This window comes from Sphaeramia orbicularis, chromosome 6, assembly GCF_902148855.1.
Source record: "Sphaeramia orbicularis chromosome 6, fSphaOr1.1, whole genome shotgun sequence".
Taxonomy (NCBI): Eukaryota; Metazoa; Chordata; class Actinopteri; order Kurtiformes; family Apogonidae; genus Sphaeramia; species Sphaeramia orbicularis.
In genome coordinates this window covers 4661101-4686187 of record NC_043962.1, presented here as the reverse complement: position 1 = coordinate 4686187, position 25087 = coordinate 4661101, and the positions used below count along the sequence as shown (strand labels likewise).

At 36.2% G+C, this 25087-nt stretch overlaps 1 protein-coding gene across 2 annotated transcripts in view; it reads right to left on the bottom strand.

The window, feature by feature from the left end:
- The window catches only part of spire2 (spire-type actin nucleation factor 2), a 35578-nt gene extending 16819 nt beyond the window's left edge, over positions 1 to 18759 (bottom strand). For both annotated transcript variants that reach the window (XR_003935681.1, XM_030137333.1), the window contains exons 1-6: positions 18344 to 18759; positions 6374 to 6417; positions 3875 to 4252; positions 2713 to 2793; positions 2440 to 2604; positions 484 to 570 (exon numbers count right to left, since the gene is read on the bottom strand). Coding sequence is in view for 1 of the 2 variants with exons in the window: in XM_030137333.1 (XP_029993193.1) it covers positions 484 to 570; positions 2440 to 2604; positions 2713 to 2793; positions 3875 to 4252; positions 6374 to 6417; positions 18344 to 18650 (1062 nt within the window). In the remaining variant the exon portion in view is untranslated. The remainder of the gene's footprint in view (positions 1 to 483; positions 571 to 2439; positions 2605 to 2712; positions 2794 to 3874; positions 4253 to 6373; positions 6418 to 18343) is intronic.
- Between the last annotated feature and the right edge of the window lie 6328 nt (positions 18760 to 25087).

Genomic DNA, 25087 nt, shown 5'->3' with positions numbered 1-25087 from the left:
TATAGTATAGTATAGTATAGTATAGCATAGTATAGCATGGTATAGTATAGTGTAGTGTCATATAGTATAGTGTAGTATAGTATATATAGTGTAGTATGCTATAGTATAGTACAGTGTAGTATAGTGTCGTCTTGTATAGTATAGCATGGTATAGTATAGTGTAGTGACATATAGTATAGTGTAGTACAGTATAGCATAGTATAGTATAGCATGGTATAGTGTTGTATAGTATAGTATAGTATAGCAAAGTATAGCATGGTATAGTATAGCATCGTGTTGTATAGTATAGTGTAGTATAGTATATACAGTGTAGTATAGTATAGCATAGTGTAGTGTAGTATAGTATAGTATAGCATGGTATAGCATGGTATAGTATAGTATAGTATAGTCTAGTCTAGTCTAGTCTAGTCTAGTGTTCTGTTGTATTCTATAGTAGGTTGACTGTGTTTAAATAAAGTCATATTAGTAAGTGAAGCCACTCACTGGTTTGAGTGGAGGTCTGGATCTGATGAAGTCCAGTATCAGCTCATGGGCATTTCTCTTCACTCTGGTTGGAATATCACCATCCACCTGGAAAACACCAGAAAATATAGAATATACAACATAAAACAGTTTGTCTGTGTGTCGTCTGTTAATCATACTTTCTGGTGCAGATGTACTTTATACTTCCACGCAAAATACACACATGAATAAAACAGGAGAGATAATAGATCTACAGTCCAGGTCCAATGTTCTGTTTGTTGGTTCAGTAAAGTTCTGACGTCCACACATTTGTATTTGTCTCTGTTTTTAGATCCAGTCTGATATATGTGAACATAAACTGGGATGTAACCATATGAAAATTTCATATCACGGTTATTGTGACCAAAATGATCATGGATATCATTATTATCGCGGTATTATTGAAATTGTGCTCAAAATGTTCAGAGAGTACTTATACACACACTGAAATAATTTAACCAAGTTGTATTAAAAAAAAATAAAATAAAATAAAATAATAGGCACAATGTCCCTTCTGTTGCAGAAACATTCAAATATTAACCCTTAGTGGTCTGAGCCTATTTTGTCCATTTTTCAGTCCTTTTGATTTTGCCTTTATATACTATATAAACAAATGTTTACTATACCCATGTTTGGGATCTTTTTTTCTGCATAACTTCATCTATCTCATCTGCCTATTATTTTTTTTCACTTTAACCTACTATAAAAACATAAAAGGCCAGAAAACACAAAAAAAATATATAAAATCTAATCTGAAAAAATGTATATACTTTATTGCATAAATAACACACAGATGCTTAACGAACCTTTTCAAAGACTTTAGAAGTGAATATTGGTTCCAAATATTAGGTATAGAAAACTAAAATTGTAATAAATTAAAACTATACTCAAATATTTGACATAAAAGCAGATCTGTACATAGGGCTTTTTCCCCTAAAAGTGCGGTAATCAAACATGGTTATCATGATAATTAGAATTTAAGCGGTAATACTAACCATCAAGAATTTTACAGCGGTTTATTGTTATACCGGTAATCGTTACATCCCTAACCTAAACATAAAATATTATTATAAAATATGAAATAAAATGATAAAACCAAACTGTCCACAGTCATTGTGTGTATTTCAATCTGTGGTGATTTGTGAAGAATATGTGCAGCTGCTGCCAGAACAACAGACGGTTCAGAGAAGCTTCATTAATATTAGTGTGTGAGGCTGAATTATGCATCAGTCCATGGAAAAGGCCTTAAGGTGACACATGCATGATGCAGACCCTCCTTCAAAGTCCACAGGATTTACTGGATCAAGGTCATTCACCATCCAAACCTGGTAGGGCTAGGATTTAAAAATAATATATATATATTTTTTAAAAAGATACGATGACATAATAACAATAGATTCTTAAAGTATTTACACTAAATACAGTCAACTCATTTCATTCTATCACACATTAAATTCTAAGGATTCTAAGGATTCTTATTTTTATTTTATTCACTTGTTTATGGTTATCTATATAAATATGCATGTTTTAATTTTCCATCAGTAATTTTGTGTTTTAATTCGTCACATTTGAAATGCCCAATGTGTTATTTTGTTCATCTATTCATTTATATATTTCTAAAAAAAAAAAAAAAAAAGTGTACTATTCCTATTTTATATATTGCATTAGTTTATAAGTTTGAAGGAAACTCAATAAAAAAACATGTGGGAATAAAAGTTAATTAATGGTTAGATATTGAACATTAATTTCTTCCTGAAAGAAGGTGCAAAATAATTGGAAAAACGACATTTTTATTGCAAAAACAACCTAAATAAATCTAGGCCTGTTGTAATGCTCGTCCTTACAGGGTTAAATCAATAATCCTGATAATAAAAGGTCTGTATCTCCACATATCCCTGCACCTCCTGCTTGTCTGTTTTTATTCTGTCAGTTTCTCACCATAACTTTGCGGAGCTGGAACTTCCGCGCCCTTATGTCCTGCATCAGCATCTCGAACGGTGTGAGGCTGAACTCGGTGGGCAGCGGGTTGAACGGCTGCTCCTGCACCTTCTTCAGCTTCACGCCCTGACGGAGCTCCTTCATCAGCTGCACCCACAGACGCGCCTGGGACAGAAACAACAACAACAACAACTCACACATGGATGGATGCGTCAACACCCTGACACAGTGCGGTATTGTCCTCCTGTCACGCTGCTCGCTGCCTGGTCTCACCCAGTCTCTGTGTTTGAGGGCGTCCAGTTCAGCCGTGGACCGGTCCTCCACTGCCTCCTCTGTCGTGATCTTCTTCAGCATCTGCACAAAAACAGGACAGACACACACTTCAAACACCACTGTCTGTCTGTCAGACTGTACAGCGTTTAAAACAGAAACACCACAACTGGTCCAAAGTTCAAGCACAAGGTTTGAATAAAAACAAACATACTCGTAGTTTTACTCATGTACATACTGATGCTGAAATAAGATGTGATCACTGCTGGTTTTTCTACACTGTTCCCATGACATTACATGAAGAATCATTCACAAAGTCAGATTCAGAGTCCAAACCAAGTCAGACATCCAAACAAAAAGACCAAAACTCAATGAGCAAAACAAGTTTCAAACAACAGATGGAAGGATGAGGGATGGAGGGATGAATGAATGAATGAGTGGATGGATGATACATGGATGGGTGGATTATAATGAATGAGTGGATGGAGAGATGAGGGATGGATGATACATGGATGGATGAGTGAGTGGATGGATGATAATGAATCAATGAATGAATGGATGGATGATGGATAGATGAATGGATGGATGATAATGAATCAATGAATGGATAGATAGATAGATGAACAGATAGACAGATGGATGGACAAACAGATGAATGGATGATAGACGGACAGATGGATGATAATGAATGAATGAAAGGATGGATGGATGATAATGCATTGATGGATGGATGATAATGGATGAATGATGGATGGATGATAATGAATGAATGCATGGATGAATGATAATGCATGGATGGATAGATGATAATGAATGGATGGATGGATGGATGGATGGAGGGATGGATGATAATGCATGGATGGATGGATGGATGGATGATAATGACTGACTGACTGAATGGCTGGGTGGATGATAATGCATGGATGGATAGACGATAATGAATGAATGAATGAATGACAATGAATGAATGAATGGAAGAATGGATGTGCACTAGCATCAGTTTTTCCTTTCACACCCATTCCAGTTCCTCTCAGTGTAAATACTAATCACCAGTTGCAGGTCACAGACACAGAACAGACTCAGACTCAGATCAGACTGCACACATTCAGTGTTAAACCGTCTTCTTAGTGGGTTCAGTATTGTTCTTCTGTCTCTGCTGTCGTACCTCTTTAGCGTCTCTGATCTTGATGAGGAAGGTCTGCAGCTCCAGCGTCTCCAGGAACAGCGCCCTGCAGACGGCCTGGTAATGCTCTGGCGCCAGGCTGGGATTGGCCAATCGAGACGCGCACATGGCCATGACCTGGCGGAACGTACACACCGGCCTCACTGCTCCCTCTTCCTCCTCCTCCTCCTCTTCCTCCTGTCCGCTGTAGCCCTCGTCTGTGGTTCCGTTGGCCGCCGAGCTGCCGCTTTCGCCACCCTGCCCGTCCCCCGCCATGCGTTCGATGAGGCGTTCCAGCTGAGGGCTGAGCTCCCGCTCCTCGCTGTCGTCCAGACCCCAGTCCAGGGCCCGGTAGATGGCCACGCCCAGCGTCTGGACCAGCTGGACGGACAGAGGAGACCACAAATACAACAAAGAAGAGGTTGAAAATAGACCAGTGTCCCTGTATGTCAGCATCATGTTCTACCTGAATCATTAACAGTTGAATGTGTGAGGTTGTCAGGTTCTGTTCTATGTTCCAGTTCCAGTTCTGGTTCTGTTCTATGTTCCAGTCCTGTGGTCTGGTTCTGTTCCATGTTCCAGTTCTGGTTCTGTTCCAGTCCTGTGGTCTGGATGCACTTCAATCTAACAATAGAAGTGGGCGGGACTTTCACTGGAGGAGAACTCAACTAATTCAATCAAAGTCCATGTATCAAATCAAATCAAAGTTTATTTATGTAGCACTTTACAACAACATAAACAAGCCCAAAGTGCTTTATATCTAAAAGCAGGATTAAATTATAAGATAGAAACAGGTTAATCAGGTACCATAAATACGCATAAAGCAATAGGACACAACACACAGTGATAAAAGAGAGCACAGATTCAAACCTAATGGTGTCTCAGTGCTCAGGGTTCAAAGCCAGTCTAAACAGGTGAGTCTTTAATCTGGATTTGAACAGGGGCAGGTCGGTGAGAACTCGCAAGTCAGGAGGCAGCGAGTTCCACAGTTCTGGTGCAATAACAGCAAATGAACGATCAGCCCACTGTATATGACTTCTATCAGTGATCAGTAGGAACTATACTGATATCTGTAACCATTACATGCTATAAACCATCAAAATATGGACCATTAGAAGTAAAGGAACATTTTTCATATTTAAAAAATTTAAAAAATCAAAATTTCTCAAAGCTGAAAAAACTTTGTAGATATTGTCCCAATGAAGATGCATGAAAAACAGAAATGAATCTGACCAGTAGTTTCATCAGAGAAGAAAAATAAGACCTACAAAGGCACAAAGCATTTGATTACAGGTATCTGGGACTGAAAAATATATTATTTAAAGCTCTACCTACTGATGTGGCATTTCTCACAGCACTTAGTAGAAGTTTGAACATGAACAACCCGCCTCCCTCCAAAGCCCCGCCCCCTTCCCTCTGCCTGAGCTCTGAGGCTCCTCCTCCTCTCTCCTCCTCTAATCTGATGCGCGATGAAAATGGAGGAGGAAGCAGAGGTGGAGGTCCGGTCCGTTTTGGCGTGTCCGCGGACCCCTCCCTCAGTAATCAGATGCATCATCCACCTGCCGCGGGCCCGCGGCTCCTGTTCCATCAGTAGACCTGGTCTGTGCAGTACTGGGTCAGGGTCTTCACTGCAGTGCCCAGGGGATGGGCACACGCACTGTGAACGCGCGGCCTCCGCGAATTTTCCGTGGACATTTGAAGTTTCATAGTCCATACAATTATCATCCTACATCATCTTACATGTGTGACACCATGTACATGCACCTGTATGAGTCCCACCGTCATAAAAGCTGAGCTTTATGCAGACCTGTTCAGTCCAGTACAGCTGACTTCTGGACTTTTATCTCCATCCTTCATTCATCAGACTCCCGTTTGTGCCCCTCAGTAAATCCGTTTCTTCCCTTCCACATGTGCATGTCAGTTCTATCATACACATCCTAGACAGTAGACTGTGGTCAGTGACAGGAGGAGCAGCGCGAATGAAGCGTCAGATTCAGAGGAACACATATGGGATGTGAGACGGAGATAATGGATCGGATGCTGGACGGCCGTGATGGATGATTGACAGGAGGCTCAGCCAGGTTCAGCCAATTATTTTATTCGGACCGACTAAAATGATTGGTCAGACTTTTATTAGAAATATATGAGAATTAAACATTTTTGAGTTTCAATACCTGGTGGATTTCTTTTCCATTTTAGTTTGACACAAACTTATTAGGAGCATTTTAAGATGACAAAAGAAAAGTGTAAAAATGCCACATCATACGGTATAGCTTTAATATATAATATTAATATAATTTTTGCACTTCCCAAATTCACCCTGTGGACCAGATTGGACCCTTAGGGGGGGCCGGTTTTGGCCCGTGGGCCGCACGTTTGACACCCCTGGATTAATGAAAGGATGGATGCATCCAGACAGACTGAGGGAATGAGCAGGTTTTCAAGGGAAGATAGAATCAATGAACATTTTGGAAATAAAGTGATGATTTGTCTTGACTTTACCTGACACTCAGCAGCAGGAGGAAGAGGAGGTCCATCTGTGTCATCTATAAAAACAAGGAAACAGTCACAACGGAAAATCAACAGTTTAAGGTTATTACATCCTCTAAAAAACAGAGCGGTTTGTAGATTAGATTAGTTAGAACTTTATTGATCTCTCGGGAAATTGAGGTTCCAATAGCAGGACAACGGTGAATGTACGCATATAAATAATATTACAAGAAAATATTAATAACAACTATAAAAACAGTAGTAAAAAAAAGTCAATTGCACATTAAAAAGTACAAATAGAACAAAGTAGTAATAATAATAAATGATAATAAATAAGGGATTCTAATTATAATAGTTCTAATATTATGACATACACACACACACACATACAGACAGACAGACAGACAGACAGACAGACAGAGAGAGAGAGAGAGAGAGAGAGAGAGAGAGAGAGAGAGAGAGAGAGAGAGCGAGAGAGAGATTAAAAATCACAGGTACAAAGTTATAATAAAGTGATAATTGTAATAGTAGTTGTAACAGCAATATATAAGTAATATACTGTAAGTATGTAAGTAATGTTATTACTATTATTATTATTAATTACAATAATACTAATAATAATAATTATCAATAAGAAAAATAAATTGACAACAAACTAACAAAGAAACATTGCATACTGGATACAATAAACAACATTCCACAACTTAAACTGCAGAACTGTGTTTTTTTGTGTGTGGCATCGGACAACTATTGTGTGATTGATAAGAAACTGAAAGTGGGTGTGGTCAGTGTGAAGTTCTGTATTTTTTCATCATGTATGAAACGTTGTGATCCAAACGAACTGTGTTCTTGTTCTTCCACCCTCAGACACACACATAGTCTGTTCTAGTGGAATATTTACACAGACCTTTCTTCTGATGTTTCTAATTTACTGATTTAACCATTTAAGTGCTTGTTGTTTAAGTTGTTATTTTCCTAAAATTGTTTTTGTTTTTTTGAGCTTTCAGTTGATGTTCTTCTGGTATTTTTAAAAGCCTTGATGTGAATTAATCATGTCTTACGTTCAGTGTCTATTAATAAATCTGAATTACGTTGAATTACAGTCTGTTTTTACTGTAGTTTACTGTTTTTCTCCTTTATTCCCCCTAATGCCTGTATTGTATTTGTTTATTGTGACCTCATGTAATGCTGTATATCTTTTTTGTCAATGGTTATTAGTGATTGTTTTTTACGGTGACTGTTCCCAGTGTCAGTCCAACACTGATCTAGATTAAGTTGATCATAACTTCCACCTCCTCCTGATGTCGTTCTGATTCTAAATTTGACACAGTTTCTCTGAACTTGGTTTTTGTTTTTTTATTTATCTTTTTTTTGGGTCAGTGTCCTATTTTTTCCTTCTTTTTCTAATTAATGAACCCCGGATTCATGGAAGTATAGGAACTGACTTTAAATGTGTTTTTTAATCAGAGGTTTTTCATTTGCATATTTTGCATCTTTAGCTTTAATGTGTTAATTCAGATTTTTCTGCCAAAGCAGACGCCGCCTTGATATCATTTTCTGAAACATGAATAATCAGTTCAATATGAACGTCGGTTCTGTCTCACTCCCATATTCTTCATAAATAATGCATTACAAGCTCTTTGCAGGTAAATTTCATGATAAATATTACACTTGATTTGCCTCTTACAGTTTTCACATTCAGACCAAAATGATCTAAAGTGGGTCAGACCACTAAACAAAGAGAAAACAGTATTTCTAGATTATTGTTTTACTATTTTAATGGTCGAATCCACTTTAGGTCATATTGGTCTGAATGTGGAACTTGAACTAAAATGATTTTAACATCACTGACTGTCAATATCTTCAGTGTAATTTTTGTATTTCATAAATTCATCCCATGGGCCTGATTGGACCCTTTAGCGGGCCACTTTTGGTCCACGGGCCGTATGTTTGAAACTGCATTCTAAAGGTTAAAGTCACTGTTTGGTGTGAACGCCCAGTGGACATCAGTTGTAAATGTCTTTATACTTATTTTACTTATGTTTCAGTTGCTGTTTATTTTATATGAAACGATGATAAAACATTAGAAAACAGTGAAAAATCTCATTATAATTTCCCATATTTTTTTCTGGAGGCGACGTTCTTCCTTTCATAAATTTCTAAAATACTTTTCATGTAACTGTAAATAGCCTAATAATTTTCTGCCACAACAAAGTAGGAAATATTGGTGTTTATATCTCATATCATCATAAACAGGACATCTTCCAGCTGTAGACATGGTGTGTCCCAATATTTATGTCCATATAGTTTATAAACTATCTTTTCTGTCTGGTCTTAAATTTATTTATAAAGCACTTTCCATCAAAGTGCTGTACACCAAATATAATATAAGAGGAAAAACACTTAAAACAATTCAGTAAAACCAGTTCAGAGTAGGATCTGGTTGCAGTAAAATTCTAATAAAAACAAGAATATATTGATGTTTATAAACTATATGGACATAAATATTGGGACACACCATGTTGATGTAAGATGTAAGATGTCCTGTTTATGATGATTTGAGATAAAAACATCAATATTTCCTTAAAGTTTAATGGGAGATTTTTCTTCCTCAGTGAAATGTGAAGAAAGTAAATGATTAGTTGTGGCAGAAAATTATTATTTACAGTCAGAGCAGGAAAAATGTTTTAGAAATTAGGAGGTAGAACATTTAAAATCATAGTCATGGATTTTTTAAAAAAACTAAATCAATGTTGAGAGAAATGAAGTCAAAACTATCTCTGAGTCATTTTGGAAGCAAAGATAATTTAAACCAAACTAACCACTACAATGATATTTATCCCAAAATAAAACTATATTATGACATTAATCATTATTGTTTTGTATCCCAGACCCCTGTTAGAAAGGAAACACCTGAATTTAATGTGTCCACATACTTTTGTCCATATATATATATATATATATATATATATATATATATATATATATATATATATATATATATATATAGAAATATATACACACACACACCTTCATGTTTTGATCAATGATCAGCTGAGCTAAAACTCTGTCCCAATGGGAGCAAAATAACAGGAATAAAAAGTGCAGCGTTGTGTTTCCAGTCTTTACCCATTAAATCAAAGCCGCTGCTGCGTCTGCCCGCCAGGTAGGACTCGACCGTGTTTTATTGTGTTACTGCCAGGTTTGTTTGCATCTGCGTGTGCGTGTTTCAGAGAGAGTAAAAAAGCTCTTTGGTCCGGCTCGTATGTCAGTAATGACACCCGAGAGGCCTGAAACTCCTCCATCAGCAGCTCTTACTGCAGAGAAACACGAGAATGGACGGACGAGGGAGACGGGAGGCGAAAAAACAGAACGATCAGGTCAAAAGGCGGAGTAGGAGGGATGAAAAAAGAGACAGATGACAGGGATCAGCAGGAAACACAGGATGAGAAATGTGGGAGTGGGTGTTAACCATTCAGACGCCAGAGTTTAAAAAAAAGTATTCAGTTTTGATAAAGATTTCAAAAAACTGTAGTTTGTAAGTGGTTAGAGCAGGGGTGTTCAAGTCAGGTTCCACATTCAGACCAATATGACCTAAAGTGGGTCAGACCAGTGAAATAATAACAGAATACCCAATAAATAATGGCAACTACTCATTTGTCTTTTAGTTTTAGTGCAAAAAAATAATACTAAATTATGAAAATATTTGCATATGGGTCCAATCAAGTGGTAACACGTGTCAACAGTCTGTCATGTAAGCACAGTAACTTATATGCATGTATTCTACATATCTGAGTAAGGTATTTACATGGAGATTAAAAAATTTTTGGTGAAAAATGTCAAATTACTGCTCAGTAACGTGGACTTGAAACAGACATCAATTTTTTAAGCTTTACGCAAACATTCAAAACATGCGATTCTCAACAGAAATTGATATCAAGTAGGACCAAACCTTTTAGATATTATGTTCACCTACGCTGAAAACAAATTTTGGAGTAAATATCGAAAAATCTTGCATTTTAATAACATGAGAATGTAGTACCATGTGGACAGGTTGCCATAGTAACACTTGGACAACTCTTTACCATTGTATGCATCACCCAAAATGTTGACTTACTTTTTAAAACAATAAGCCAGATATGATCACTATGATTTATTTAACGTATTTTATACTAACACAGTGTTATTTAGAAATCGTGCTGGTCCATACTGATGTAAGTAAAGTACTAATAAAGGGTAATTTCTCTGTGACAGTTCACAGATTGTCTTTTTAAATGTGACCAGTGTATGAATTCACAAATTCCATCATTCAGAATTTTAATTTCTCAAAGTAATAGAAAGTCTTTTGCATGTCTTTTTGTTGATTTATTGCAGCCTAGAAGAAGGTTCAGAAGTTCTCCTGTACTGTGTAAGTGGTATTTTAAAAAGGATAACAGTTCCATAAAAAGAGATCTTGAGCTAAAACATGAGTAGACTTGATAAATGTGTGCAAATTTACTTTTTCATGTTGACGTTCACTTTTGCTCGATCGCACCCATTTACGAACTATCCAAACAAAAAAGATGTGAATAACATGAAAAAATTGAAATTTCTTCAGAAAAATAAGTGAAATTTTAACAATATTATGCCTCAACTTATCATTTATACATGTACATTACAGATCAGATCTAGAAAAACATTTAATAACAGGCAGAATATTGGTACAATTACACTTACTTCTCTTCAGACATTTCGTGTTGTTCATATTTGTTCAGGTTATTCACATTTTTTTATGAAATGATAGTTTATAAATACAAACATTTCCATGTAATTTAACTTTTTTTACACTTAAACAAAGAGAAAAGTTTATTCATAGGTTATTCTGTTATTATTTCACTGGTCTGATCCACTTTAGATCATATTGGTCTGAATGTCCTGAACTAAACTGATTTTAACATCCTTTATTGTTAATATCTTCAGTGTAACTTTGACGTTTTATAAATTCATCCCATGAGCCGGATCAGACCCTTTAGCGGGCCAGTTTTGGCCCACGGGCCACATGTTTGGCACCCCTGTCTTAAAGGGTTAAAAGGGGTGATGGGTCCAAACGCATCACCGTGTCCGACCGTGTGAACGTAGACGCTGCTTCTGTCTTGAACAAAAGGCAGCTCTACGGCGTGGAACCGACTCTATTATGACGTCCAACCCCACAGGAGGCGGATGATAACATGAACCGCTGCAAACCTGTCGAACGGGTTCAAATAATGCACCACAGGGGTCAGCTGGTGTAACCACCGATACCTCCACCGGGTTCCCACAGTCGGGCTTCAGCAAACACAAAGGACAGTCAGAAATGTGCACCAAAACACTTCCATTAAACCCTGAAGCTCCGTCCACAGACGCCCACATGGAGGAGCGAAGGATTCAAAGCTCATCGACGTTAGCATTGGTCTGCGCTGGGCTTCGAGCAACATTTGGGTCAATTTCTGTTTTATTTCCGACGTCTGAGGTTAAACTAGTTTGATTTACGAATGAATGAAGAAATATTTTATTTCTGATACTTCTACAAACGCCCACAAAAACAAATGCCTGAAGCAAATTAATATAAAAGACAAACAAAACCGAAATTTATACTATTACAAAAGGAATACTTAATACAATTTTAGTGTTATTTATACATCTAAAAAGGGGAGGGAAGAAGGGAACACTTATTTAATCCCACGATGATGAAGGCAACAATGATGAAGGCAAAAATGATGATGGCAATGACGACGAAGGCAGCGATGATGAAGGCAATGATGACAAAGGCAACTATGACGAAGACAACAATAAAAACGATGATGACAACAAAAACAATAAAGATGATGACGACAACAAAAAATACAGAGATGACAAAGACTACGGACCCAGCACCTTCGGTCGGTGAGATACAAATAAGAGGAAAGTATTAGAATCCAGAATCCATCTAGAGGTCATTTAAATATGTTCTATATTTCCCACATTTCCACAGTAAACGTCTTTTGACCTAAATGAACCCGATGCTTCAGACGTTCGCTAATGTTTCCAGCCGCCGTCTCATATCTGATCAGGTTTGGTCTGACCTAGTGTGTTGTTGTTTATTCTGGATAACGACACAGACCATCTCAACATAAAACCCTGACATACTTCCTTCTATACACACACAGTTTCCCTGGATGCTCTTTGCCATCTGTTGCCATGGTGATAATGTCTGAGAGAAATAAAGTCAAAGAAAACAACAGAAGTGACAGAGAAAGAAAACTGGACGAGGAAGAACTGGGTTAGTTTGAGCGAAATAATGAAGGAAAATGGAAACATCACTATAAAGAACTAGTGTTAGCACAGAGGGATTTACTTTACATCTAATTTACATTGAAGTCAGAGTCGATCTTTGTGCTTTTGCTCATCATCTTCAATCAAGTAAATGTGACGCAGTGATACTGGACTCAGAATCTGGACCAAAAAAACCCAAAACCTTCATTCTTAGATGTAACTCAATAGTCCAGATCTTTTCATTGGATAAATACTGCAATGATTAATGCGTTTCAGTTCTCACATTTACAACTTCATCCCAAGGAAGCAACATAAACATTTTTAGATGAATGGGAGCAATAGTTTCAGAGAAGATGTTTGAAGAAATTTCAAATGAAGATGATGTCAAAGACGATGATGATGAAGATGAAGAAGACAACGACGAAGACAACAACAAAGACAACGACAAAGATGGCGAAGACAAGGACAACGATAACAACAACGAAGAGGACAATGACGATGAAGACAACCACGATGAACACAACAAAGACAACAACGAAGACAACAATGAAGAGGACAATGACGACAAAGACAACAACAAGGAGGACAACGACAATGATGACAACAACCATGATGAACACAACAAAGACAACAACAAAGACAACAATGAAGAGGACAATGACGACAAAGACAATGGAAATGATGACAACGAAGACAACGACAAAGACAACAAGGACGAAGACAACGAAGACGACAATGACGATGACAACAACAAAGACAACAATGATAATGACTTTGACAATGATGACGACAACAAAGATGAAGACAACAATGAAGATGATGACGAAGACGACGAAGGTGATGAAGATTACGACAATGACAACAAAGACCACAACAGTCACAGTGCCTTCACAGGAGCTCATTGTCGGTCAGTTGAGCTCAAACCCCGTGTCCCTGTGTCTGCTTTAATAATACAGACTCTGTTCCAGACCTACTTCCTACTGGTTCAGCGTCCACGGACCGGCTTTACTCATGGATCAGAGGGTACACATCCACAGACTCACAGGCTGAAATCTGGGACGCTTTATGATCACAGCTGTTACCATGGTTTCAAATGGACACAAAAAAGGACGATGTAAGTGCACTGAAGTAGAATCCCATCTGACTAGAGCTTTCAGACTATTTTTAAGTCAGTGATTTAATTCTGATAAAGCGTGATTTATTATAAATTATTAGATTAAATAACAGAATAGCGGAGCTTCAAGTCAGATGCCATTCTGTTGCTGGGCAACGTGCACTGGACATCGCCTAGAGACTGACTGTTAGCATTCCCCCATTAGCATGCTAGCATTCCATGACAGAAGCTCAACCACACAGATGTTCCTCTGCACAAACACAAAGACCAGAGGGACGGTCAGTGTTGAAGGTCCACCGTCTGCAGCTTCATCTGGTTTCTAATGATCATTTATAGGTTTTTTCCTCCAAGAGTCAACCATAAGGGTCAGGGTGTAAGAAAATATCGGTTCTGCAATATATCGTGATGTTTCATTTCATGATACTGTATCAATATTAAAAAGTAGGATACGGTATCAATATTTTTAGGTATTTATTTAAATGGAGAGGTTCATGTTTTTCTTTTTCTTTTTAGTGTTTCTTTTATTTTTATATTCACATGGGTATTTTGCTCTGTTGTTTGTACTAAAAAAGTAGTTTTGTGATATTGCAGGTCATGCATTTAGTTTTCTTAAACTGATAACACTGTTTTGTTAAATAATGGTTATTTCAATCATCCTAAAAGCACTTTTTACTGTCTGAGAGGCAGATGTTCGTTTCTTTGTTGGGATCACAAATAAATAATGTTATGATGTTGGATGATTCAGAGACTCTCCACTATACGTTCTTTCCACGACTAATAGAATATGAACATTTGAGCAGGATCATTAAACTGTAATGTCTGTAAACATAATTCTATTTATTTAATCATTATTATTATTTATGACAAAATTTCGTTTTTACAGAGCAAAGTTTTATGATATAGTATTAAATCCTGTTCTGATCAAATAAAATTTTGTTTAGTATTTGTGAATATTTCTGGTATAATTACATTTTTCCAGGAAATATTCTCTTAGAAAAAGAAACAAAACAAACAAAAAATACTGCCTTGTTGACAGTATTGTGATGTATCGTGGTCCTAATATTGTGATTGGTATCGAATCACCAGATTCTTGCCAATACACACCCCTACATAAGGGTGACTCTGCCGTTGAATTTTGTATGACGAAAGTTTCATGAAAGTCTGTAACACATTGATTGAAAAGCAGAGTTGACCTTTAACACGATCTGCAAACAGACACAACAAGGACAGAATCAGCTGTAGTTCTGTAACGTAACCCTACGTATCAGAATACATCCATGACCACAGGGCCATGGTTTATTTGGTTTTATACATGCACCTGGACCATGTAAACATTATTTTTAGGAGATTAAAACACCCGAGTACAGTGAAAACCCAGCAGAAATACAGCAAAAGTTATGCCCATTAAAGGGGTCATATTTTTCTAAACCCGATTTTATTAGTCTTTGGTTTGTTTATTTACGTATTTGGACCCTAATAGTTCAAAAAGTTTGAATTTGAACCCTCCTGGTGCTGCAAAGCTATCCTTATATTAATTCTGGCAAAAATCCAGTGGATTTCTACAACCCGTTTTAATTCCATCTTAATTTGTTACGTTTTCTAACTAGTTAGGTCCCGACATTTGCACATATAAGGTCCAGACTTCAGACGAACATTTCTCGAGTATTTCTCCATAATTGTTTGTCAGCAGCAGCGGTTGTAGTCCAGACTGAAAATATGTCCAAACTTGGAGCCGATTACCTAAACTGTTCAGTTGTTGGTTGTATTAATGAACACAAATGGCTGATCGGGACAGAGCACATGGAGTTGAATTAATGAAGAATTCAGACCAAAGTATAGCATTTATGCAGACCAGAGGGAAATGTTTGAAAATGCATAATTCCATCTAAAAAAGCAAAATGTCACTCCTTTAAAAGAACATGAGGAAAGTGTTTTATGGGATGGTAGAGTGAGAACCACATAGACGGACACAGAAAAAACTGAATTAAACTGGTTCTAAAGCAGAGGTCAGGCCAACATGATCAAAATGGGTCAAACCAGTAAAATCATGAGGCTTACGCTATCAGGGGCCAACAGCAAAAGTATATCCCTGAAATCCCCCCAATCCTCTGCTATATATAAATCTATCCACGATAATAGTTAGACAATCAATATGAACTCAATTTGACTACATGGACCTGATAGTGGTCAGTAATGGTCAGAGAACCAATTTTTCCCACAAAATTCCACCTAGTGAATGAAAATGACCCCATATGAACTCTGGATGGTAGATAGAACATGGACAATTCTAAGACAATCAATATGAACCAAATTTGATCTCAACTGGCCTATTATTGCTTGATTTATGTCCAAAAAACTGATTTTCAACTAAAGCGCCCCCATGTGGATGACTTATAAAACTCATAGAAGCTGTACTCCATAGGGTTTGTCCACTAGGGGTCCCCTATGTTGGTTACCAAAGGAGAAGAAATCCAACCAAATCTGTCCTAATTATCGCCAAAACACCAAGGAGGGAGATCCGGTGGCAGCTTTTGGGGTAAAATCATTATATCCCCAAAACTCAATTTCAGGGATATAATAATAATAATCTATAAATAATGTCAACTCTAAACTTCATGTTTTAGACTGAAAAAAGTAAAATTACATTATGTAAATGTTTCTACAAAGTATCCTTTAAAAATGTGAACATGAACAAATCATGAACAGCCTGAATTTTTTGCAGAAAAATAAGTGTCATTTTAACACTATTCTGCCTCAGTTTATCATTTACACATGTGCATTACAACACACAGATCACAGTGGATCTACAAATACACAAAATATCTAATAACAGGCAGAATATTGGTACAATTACACTTATTTTTCTTGATGCATTTCAGGTTGTTCATATTTGTTCAGGTTACTCACATTTTTATGAAAGGTTAGTTTGCAAATGTCAACTTTTTCATGTAAATGTACTATTTTTTAATAGATACACACTGTTAATATTTTATCTATCAGCAATTTTTTTGGTCTTTTTTATTTTATCCTACTTTTAGTGCTGTTCTATTTTATTTTTGTTAAATTTTATATTCTAATTTCCTATTTTACTTTTCGTTTGCTCTAATTTTAAATTCACTCTCTTCTTATTTGCTGATGTATTTGGGTTTTTTTTTCATATTGTTGCATTGACTGGAGAAGCACTGAACACACAATGACAATAAAGGCTTTTCTGTTCTATTCTATTCTATTCTATTCTATTCTATTCCATTCTATTCTAATACTGATAGTATTTTACTGGTTTTACCCACTTGAGATTGCAGTGGTTTGTATGTGGAACCTTACGATTTTAACATGACTGATTGTTAATATCTTCAGTGTAATTTTTGCATTTCACAAATTCATCCCACGGGCCGAATTGGACCCTTTGGTGGGCCGGTTTTGGTCCACAGGCCGCATGTTTGGCACCCCTGCTACAGAGCAGATGTTTTACCTGCTAAAGTGAAATGAATTATAAATGAACTCTTTATTATAATCATAATCGGTATCATGTTTGTGACTTGCTGGGTTGTACTTTCTTTCACCTGTCCCAGCTCAGTGGTTCCTTAATCAGCCTGATTTGTCCTAAAATGCTGCATCTCTCAGGCCTCATGTGACCTGTTGGTGACTGAACCCCAGTGTCCCCTGAAAAACTGCCCCACTTTCACACATAATGTCCCTCATTTCCTGGGGTTGTTAGCTTTTGTGTGAAAGTCTCTAGCCTCGGCTTTTACTTGGTTTGTAGATTTATAGTGGATTTCTTGGGCCCAACCTGCAGTGAGGACATAAATACTTCACATACACAGGGCTTCCGTGTAGGACGGACTGCGTAAAATCCTCTGGGTCTCCGTCCCCCTCCTGAAGTCTCCAGAAGTGTCTGACAGAGGGGATGTCTGAGCCGCATGAATTATTAATCATTTACCGGCATAATACAAGTCATCCTGGTTGGCATTGGTGCGACACAACACAACTTCAATCAACTGATCTGGATTAGAGTGACTACTGATGTAAAGGCACATTCTGAATATACAACACTATCAAACCCCCTAGTTCTGCACATGAAGGTTATGTTATTGAGGACAAGATGAAATATGCGTCCTTTACTGTTGCTGACTGCTTCGTCCCAAATTCCGCTTGAAATGCAGGTAATTTAAGATTAAACTGTCCACAAATAAAGGCGCTTCATTAACAAACAAATTAACACATATAATATGAAAAGAGAGGTGATACTGTAAAATTCGGTGCATTTATAATAAGCAGATATGGTGTAGTTTTGTAAAAAATAAGCGCTTCTTTCCTTGTTTTGCTCTCTTTGTTGCCGCCCACCGCGGACTGTTCTGCTTGACAACAACACCGGGAATGAAGCCAAACGGCGGCAAAAGTTTACATTTTAACAAACTGTGCGGCCATTTTGTCAACAATATTCAAAGCCGAATTAAAGACAGGACCACACACTTTAAAACCAACTCCATAACTCACTGAATACATGATTTAATTGGCGGGACAAAAGCGATAACTCTATAATTTGCCGTATTTACGTCGGGGTTTTGTGTGTCAGTGGACCCGGGTCGCCGTCCTACCGTTGGGTCGAGCCTCGCGCTGTAACGACACGGTTCCGTCCCGGTGCAGGAGGATGGAGGACGGGTCCTTCACCCGGCTCACTCGGTCGTCCGGGGGCGGGCGGGGCAGCCGGAGCCCGCTGCAGCACTGGTAGCACACTGCCCATGCCTGCTCCTCGTTGATGGGCTGCTCGTAGGACTTCAGCACCGCCTCCAGAGACAGTTCCCGGGGCTCGGCCAGGTCTCGCGCCTCTCCCCGGTCCGCGGTCCCGGTGCTCACCCGTGACTCCCCCCCGTCGGCGCTTCTGTTGGTGCTGGATCTGGCCATGGCTGCGACGCCGCGGAGCCCATTCTTCACTTCGCCGCCGCTGGGGCCATGGATGCCGCGTACCGTCCGCCCGGTGTCCGCTCCGCTTCTTAACGACGTCCGCAGCTGCACCGCGTTACCGCACGGCGCGTGAAGCTGCCAGACGCACGCGCACACAACACTTCCGGCAGACGCTTTCAAAATAAAGGGATTTTATTTTGAAGTAGCGACCAGAAGGAAGTTAAATGTGACTGTTTAGTCTGGTGCCTTTAGTGTCAGCTTTGTCATGTTTTGTCTGTTTTATTTTAATATGAAACAATTAAGACCAGAAATGGAAATTTGCTTTAACCCTTTCATGCAGGAATTATGAGAATCTTAATCAAGATTTTTTTTTTCCAAAGAGGTTTTTATTTCTCTTTAGACATGAAAAAAAAAAACAATGCAATTGAAGTTTTTTTATGAACCTATTTTTCATGGAGTTAAGAAAATGTCCCCTCAGCTCGACGCCATGCATTTAACTTTAGAAGCAAATCAAATCAAATCAAATTTTATTTATATAGTGCCTAATCATAACAAAAGTTATCTCATGACACTTTACATGTCGTGCAAAGAAACAAGATACACTGTGTGAAAACTATGAAACAAAAACATGTTAAATGCTGCTAATCTGATGTTTTCTCACATTTAAAATACTCTAATACTAGTTATTACACACTTCATGGAGATAATATGTAAAAAAAAAAAAAAAAAATTATATATTTTTTTATCTTTTTGTTTAAAAAACAAACAAACAAACAAAAAAAACACCTGTTAATTACAGTTTAATAAGAATTAGCAGGGTTTTTTTTACACTCAAACATGTTACGGCTGATCAGGTTTATTTAGAACAGTAAAGTAACAGTAATGGTCTGAATGTCAGTGTATGGGATGGTGCATAAGCGTCCACTGTGTTGGCTGATATGGAACTAAAACAACAAAATCCATGAATATACAAAAGAACGTCTTTGAACAGCTGTCCACCAGAGTGACCACTATGCATGAAAGGGTTAATTTATTGTCAGAACTAAAAATCTGATTATAAATTTGACATTTATTGTGGCAGTTATCAATATCTTTGTGCCTTGGTGAGTATTATAATAATTATCCTGTGGTTCCACATCAGCCTCATCTTTCCTAAGTTCAGCAAAAACATTGAGCTTTTTTGTCTTGTCCATTTTACATCATTTTTGTCAGATTTTTTTGTTTTATATTTTAATAAGAAAAAGTTAACACCTAAAGTAACAAGTTACAGTCAGAAAAAAAAATCAAATCTGACATGAATTTGACATTTATTGTGATTATGAATATTGGTCATTATCTTTTTTTTTGTTTGTTTGCTTTTTTTGTTTGTTTGTTTTTTTTGCCAGATCCTTCGTTTTTGTGTTTGCATTTTCATCACATTAGCTTCATTTCAGACCAAGTAGATCCCTTATTTTTCCTAAATTCTGCAAAAACTACGGACTCTTTAAAGAAAGGATCACAGTCTTATAATACCCAAACCCATATTATGTTACAGTAGCAATGAGAAAGCAGTTATATCTGATGTAAGCAGGGTAAAGGGTAACATTCAGTCACCTATTAAAGAATTAACTCATAAAGACTCAAACGTCCACCGTCGACCAAAACCATTTACTGATCTAAACTGTTTAATAACTGTTGATCCCCTAATCCTATTAATACATGTAAATAATTGGTGTAAAATACAGTTTGTCATCTTTTCATGGTCATCAGATATGACCCATTTGGACGTTCAGAGGCTCCGTAGTTACCATGGAAACACCGTCATCTGCTACAACATTGATTCCCCAGTAAAACCCATGGAGTTGGATCAATGACAGTGGATGGACACACTGGATTTTATGTTAGCTAAATAAAAAGCACAACAAAAAAAAGGAAAAACTTACAAAATAATAAATAATGTGGAAAAAACAAGCAAAAAATGAACAAAAATGAAGAAAAAAATAGTAAAATAAACAACAAAATGAACAAAAATGAATAATAAATCAACAAAACAATAAGTGGCATGAACAAAATAACCCACAAACTGAACAAAATTGAAGAAAAAAAGGCACCAATATGAACAAAAACAAATAAAGTACAAAAAAATGAATGAAAAAAAAAAAAAAACAGAATAAGAAAATTCACAAAAATAAAAAAAATAAAAACATGGAAAAAATATGGAAGAAAATGAAAAATAGCCAAAGTAATCAATAAAATTAACAAAATTAATTTAAAAATGAACAAAAACAATAAGCAACACAAACAAGATAAGCCACAAACTGAGCAAAGTTGAAGAAAAAATAATAATAAACCCATGGAGTTTAATCAATGACAGTGGATTAAGACACTCGGTTTATGTACAGTTAATGATACATTTGACTGAAAAAGTCACTTTTTCTTCAGTTTTCTCTGTTTCTGACAGAATAACCCCCAACTTTACTCTGAGCTTTAATGAACATCTACATGATCAGTGAATTAAATATAGGTAAATACAGGATTTACACTGAAAAAACACAAAATACTGAAGATAAGATTACAATAAATGGTGACAAAATCACTTAAGGAAGGTTAAATATAGAGAAAAATTTCATTTGGGAACTGACACAGAAGTAACACTGGGTCTTTATGAGTTAAACACACTGAGGTTTTTGTCCAGTGGAGGTCAAACTACAGGGTGGGGAAGCAAAATTTACAATATTTTGAGGCAGGGATTGAAAGACAGTGTATGACCAGTTAGTTTATTGAAAGTCATGAGAATTTATTTGCCACAAGAAAATTGACATAATAGAAAATGTTTTTATTCTATGTGTCCTCCTTCTTTCTCAATAACTGCCTTCACACGCTTCCTGAAACTTGCGCAAGTGTTCCTCAAATATTGGGGTGACAACTTCTCCCATTCTTCTTTAACAGTATCTTCCAGACTTTCTCGTAATAGTTTTGCTCATAGTCATTCTGTGTTGTTAAATGTCTGATGTTAATTATCATTACACTGCATTATCACCACCTACTGTTGGGGAGTGTGAATGGACGACACTCAGCTCCATAAAAAATAAAGCACAGGATTAGTTTATGAACATTATTTATTGTCCAGACAAAGGCCCCGACCACTGAAAACTGGTTCAAGACCCACATTTGAGCCATGACCCACCAGTTGAGAATCACTGCACTAACGGATGATATTTTCTATGTGTTACTGTTTCATTCATTAAGGTTAAAATCTGTCTAATCCAGGGATGTTAAAGTCAGTTTAGTTCAGCTTCCACATTCAGACCAGTATGATCTAAAGTGGATCAAACCAGTAAAATAATAACAGAATAATCTATAAATAATGACAAATCTGAACTTTTCTCTGTGTTTTAAACTGAAAAAAGAAAAAAATTGCATAATGAAAATGTTTACATCTACAAATTATCCTTTAAAAATGTGAATAACATGAGCAACCATAAAATAAGTGCAATTTCAACAATATTATGCCTCAGTTTATTGACATTCTGACGTTCCTGCAAAGTGCATTACATTCAATATTGTTCTATAGAAGACTGAGTAAAAATGCAGACATTATGTAGGGTTATAGGGTATTGTATCTGTGTAAATTTGACATAAAATTCATCTTTTGCGTCTCAATAAAATGTAAAAGTTCTGGTATAGAATAGATGATCATTTGGAGTTAAATGACACAAGTATAATCAGATTAAATCAGTGACACAAACAGTCCAATATGAACTCACGCATAATAACCTATATGATAATAATAACAACAATAACAACAACAACAAGGATAATAATAATAATAATAATAATAATAATAATAATAATAATAATAACAATTAGGATAAATAAGTGCAATTTCAACAGTATTCTGTCTCATCTTATTATTAACACAACGCACAGATCACAGTGGATCTACAAATACACAAAAGATTTAATAACAGGCAGAATATTGGTACAATTACATTTAATTTTATTAAGACATTTCAGGTTGTTCATATTTACTCAGAATAGTTTGTAAATGGAAATATTTTCATGAAATTATACTGTTTTTATACTTTTAAAAACACTTTTCAAATATGTGAATGACGTCATGTTTTGTTTTCATGTAAACGTATATGTTTTCATGTTTTTTGCAATCTGTTTTATTTCTAAGGGCTAAAGTGAGGTCCTTTTGTTTGTTTTGTTGTATATTTGAAATAAACTGAACTGAACACTAAAACAAAGGGAAAAATTTGTATTTGTCATTATTTACAGGTTATTCTGTTATTATTCTACTGGTCTGATCCACTTTAAGTCATTTTGGTCTGAACGTGGAAATAAAATGATTTTAACACCACTGATTGTTAATATCTTCAGTGTAATTTTTTGCATTTCACTCATTCATCTCATGGGCCGGATTGGACTGGAAGAACTTCTTTTTAGACAATAGATTTTGAAAATCTTATTTAAAGAAATCATTTTCACTTGTTCCACTGACAGATTTTTTTTCTTGAATTAAGTTTAAAAAAAAAAAAAAAATTAAAAAATAAAGCAAAATTTTTTTTGCTTGAATTAAGACAAAAAAAATCTGCCAGTGGAACAAGTGGAAATTATCTTGGTTAGATTTCTTCAAATCAGATTTTCCAGATCTATTGTCTAAAGATCAGTTCTTATATCTCACTGAAAAGTTCCTCTTTAGGTGATTGTGTCTGATTTTAAGTGTGATGAGATATTTGGACTAGAAATGAAAAAAATACACTTGGTCAGATTTACATTTTTTCCAGTGCATATATATTTAGAGTCATACACATGTGCATATTCAGACCTTTATATGTGTATAAATATATTTTTGTTGTATTGATCATTTCTTTCCTGCTACTTTTATTGGACTTGAATGGACCAACTGTGACACATAATAATTTCCCCTGGGATTAAGAAAGTTTTCTGGCTCTGATTGTGGTTCTGATAAAACAGTATTTGCTGGAATCGTGCAGCAGATGGCGCTGTTACACTTCACACTGACCTCAAACACCAGCAAGAAGAGCAGAAAATGAGGGGGATATAACAAAGTAATAGAGTAATAAAGTATAATAATAAAGTAAAATAGTGAAAATATCTTATCACAAAACCCTTCAGATACTAGTGTGACCAGAATAAAAACATTTATCTGCTGTAAATAGAAAAAAAAGAGAGAAGAAGCTGCACCTAACGTCTGGAAAAAGTCTCCAGAATCACAGCAAAATAAAAGACAAAGCTTGATTTATTTATTATTTGTCTATTCCAGTTGGTTTTAGTATCACAGAGTTTTTCCTTCATAATTAACCCGTAGATAAATACAAGAACAATGTGGTGGTAAAAGTTCAAGTGTGGAACAAAAGGAACATGTGGTTTGGTCTCGTTCACATTGTACAGGAATTTAAAAAAAAAAAAAGAAAATCACTCACATTTTCACTTCAGCCAAACACTGTGAACAGTTTTCAGTCCTGTCGATGCATGTTGTTTAAAGCTTTTTGTTATTTTCAGCTGAATTCAAGGTGTACTTTTACCTTCTGTTGTCATTTCTATTAACGTCTAAAGGCTTTTACAGAGAAAAAAAAGGTGAAAGAAAAACATATTCATGCTAAAACAAGACATTTTCACATTATGACAAACATATCACACCATAAGTTTCCAGGTTATTTGAATATACTCTGTAGTTCTAGTTATAGGATGGTTTAACTTTAAATTAATCTAAAAAGTTAAAGTTCTTCTTATAACATGAATGAAACTGTTTTGTTTTAACATTAAATGATTTTTTTCATTACAAGAACAAATTTAGTTTAACATGAACATATTGTTTTAGTACAAAAAATGTGTTATATTAACATGAAAACCTCTTTTTACAGCACAAAACTATATTTCTATGACATTCAAATGTGTTTTTACCACTTTCATAAGGCTTTAATGTGACACTGATCTGATTTTTAACTTTACGCTGCAAAAGCCCGTCTGTTTCTCAGCTAATGTTCACACATGAAATAAAGTTTAAACTGAACTGAAACTGATGAAATGTAGTTTTACACATGATTTTTTCAAGTCAGTGTTTGGGATAAATTTACTGCTATAAAAGGTACGAACTGAGACATTCTTAACCCTTTAACCCCTGACGTGTCTGTGGTGAGCATTCTGACTGTATGATTTATTTTAAATATTCATAAAATTCAACCATTTGCTCAATAAGAAAACTTTCCATACATGTTGATAGAATAGACCTTGTTCTTTCCATAGACGTCTGAGCATGCTCAGTTCACCCACCGCCTGTGGAATGGGGCGTAAAACACAGAGCAGTGAGACGACACACTATAAAAACAGACTGTTTGGGCTTCTTTTTTTAACACCATTTTTCTTGTTTTTACTGTTGTTTTCAGTGTTTTGGAGATTTTCCTTTATTTATTTTACTGTGTTTTTAC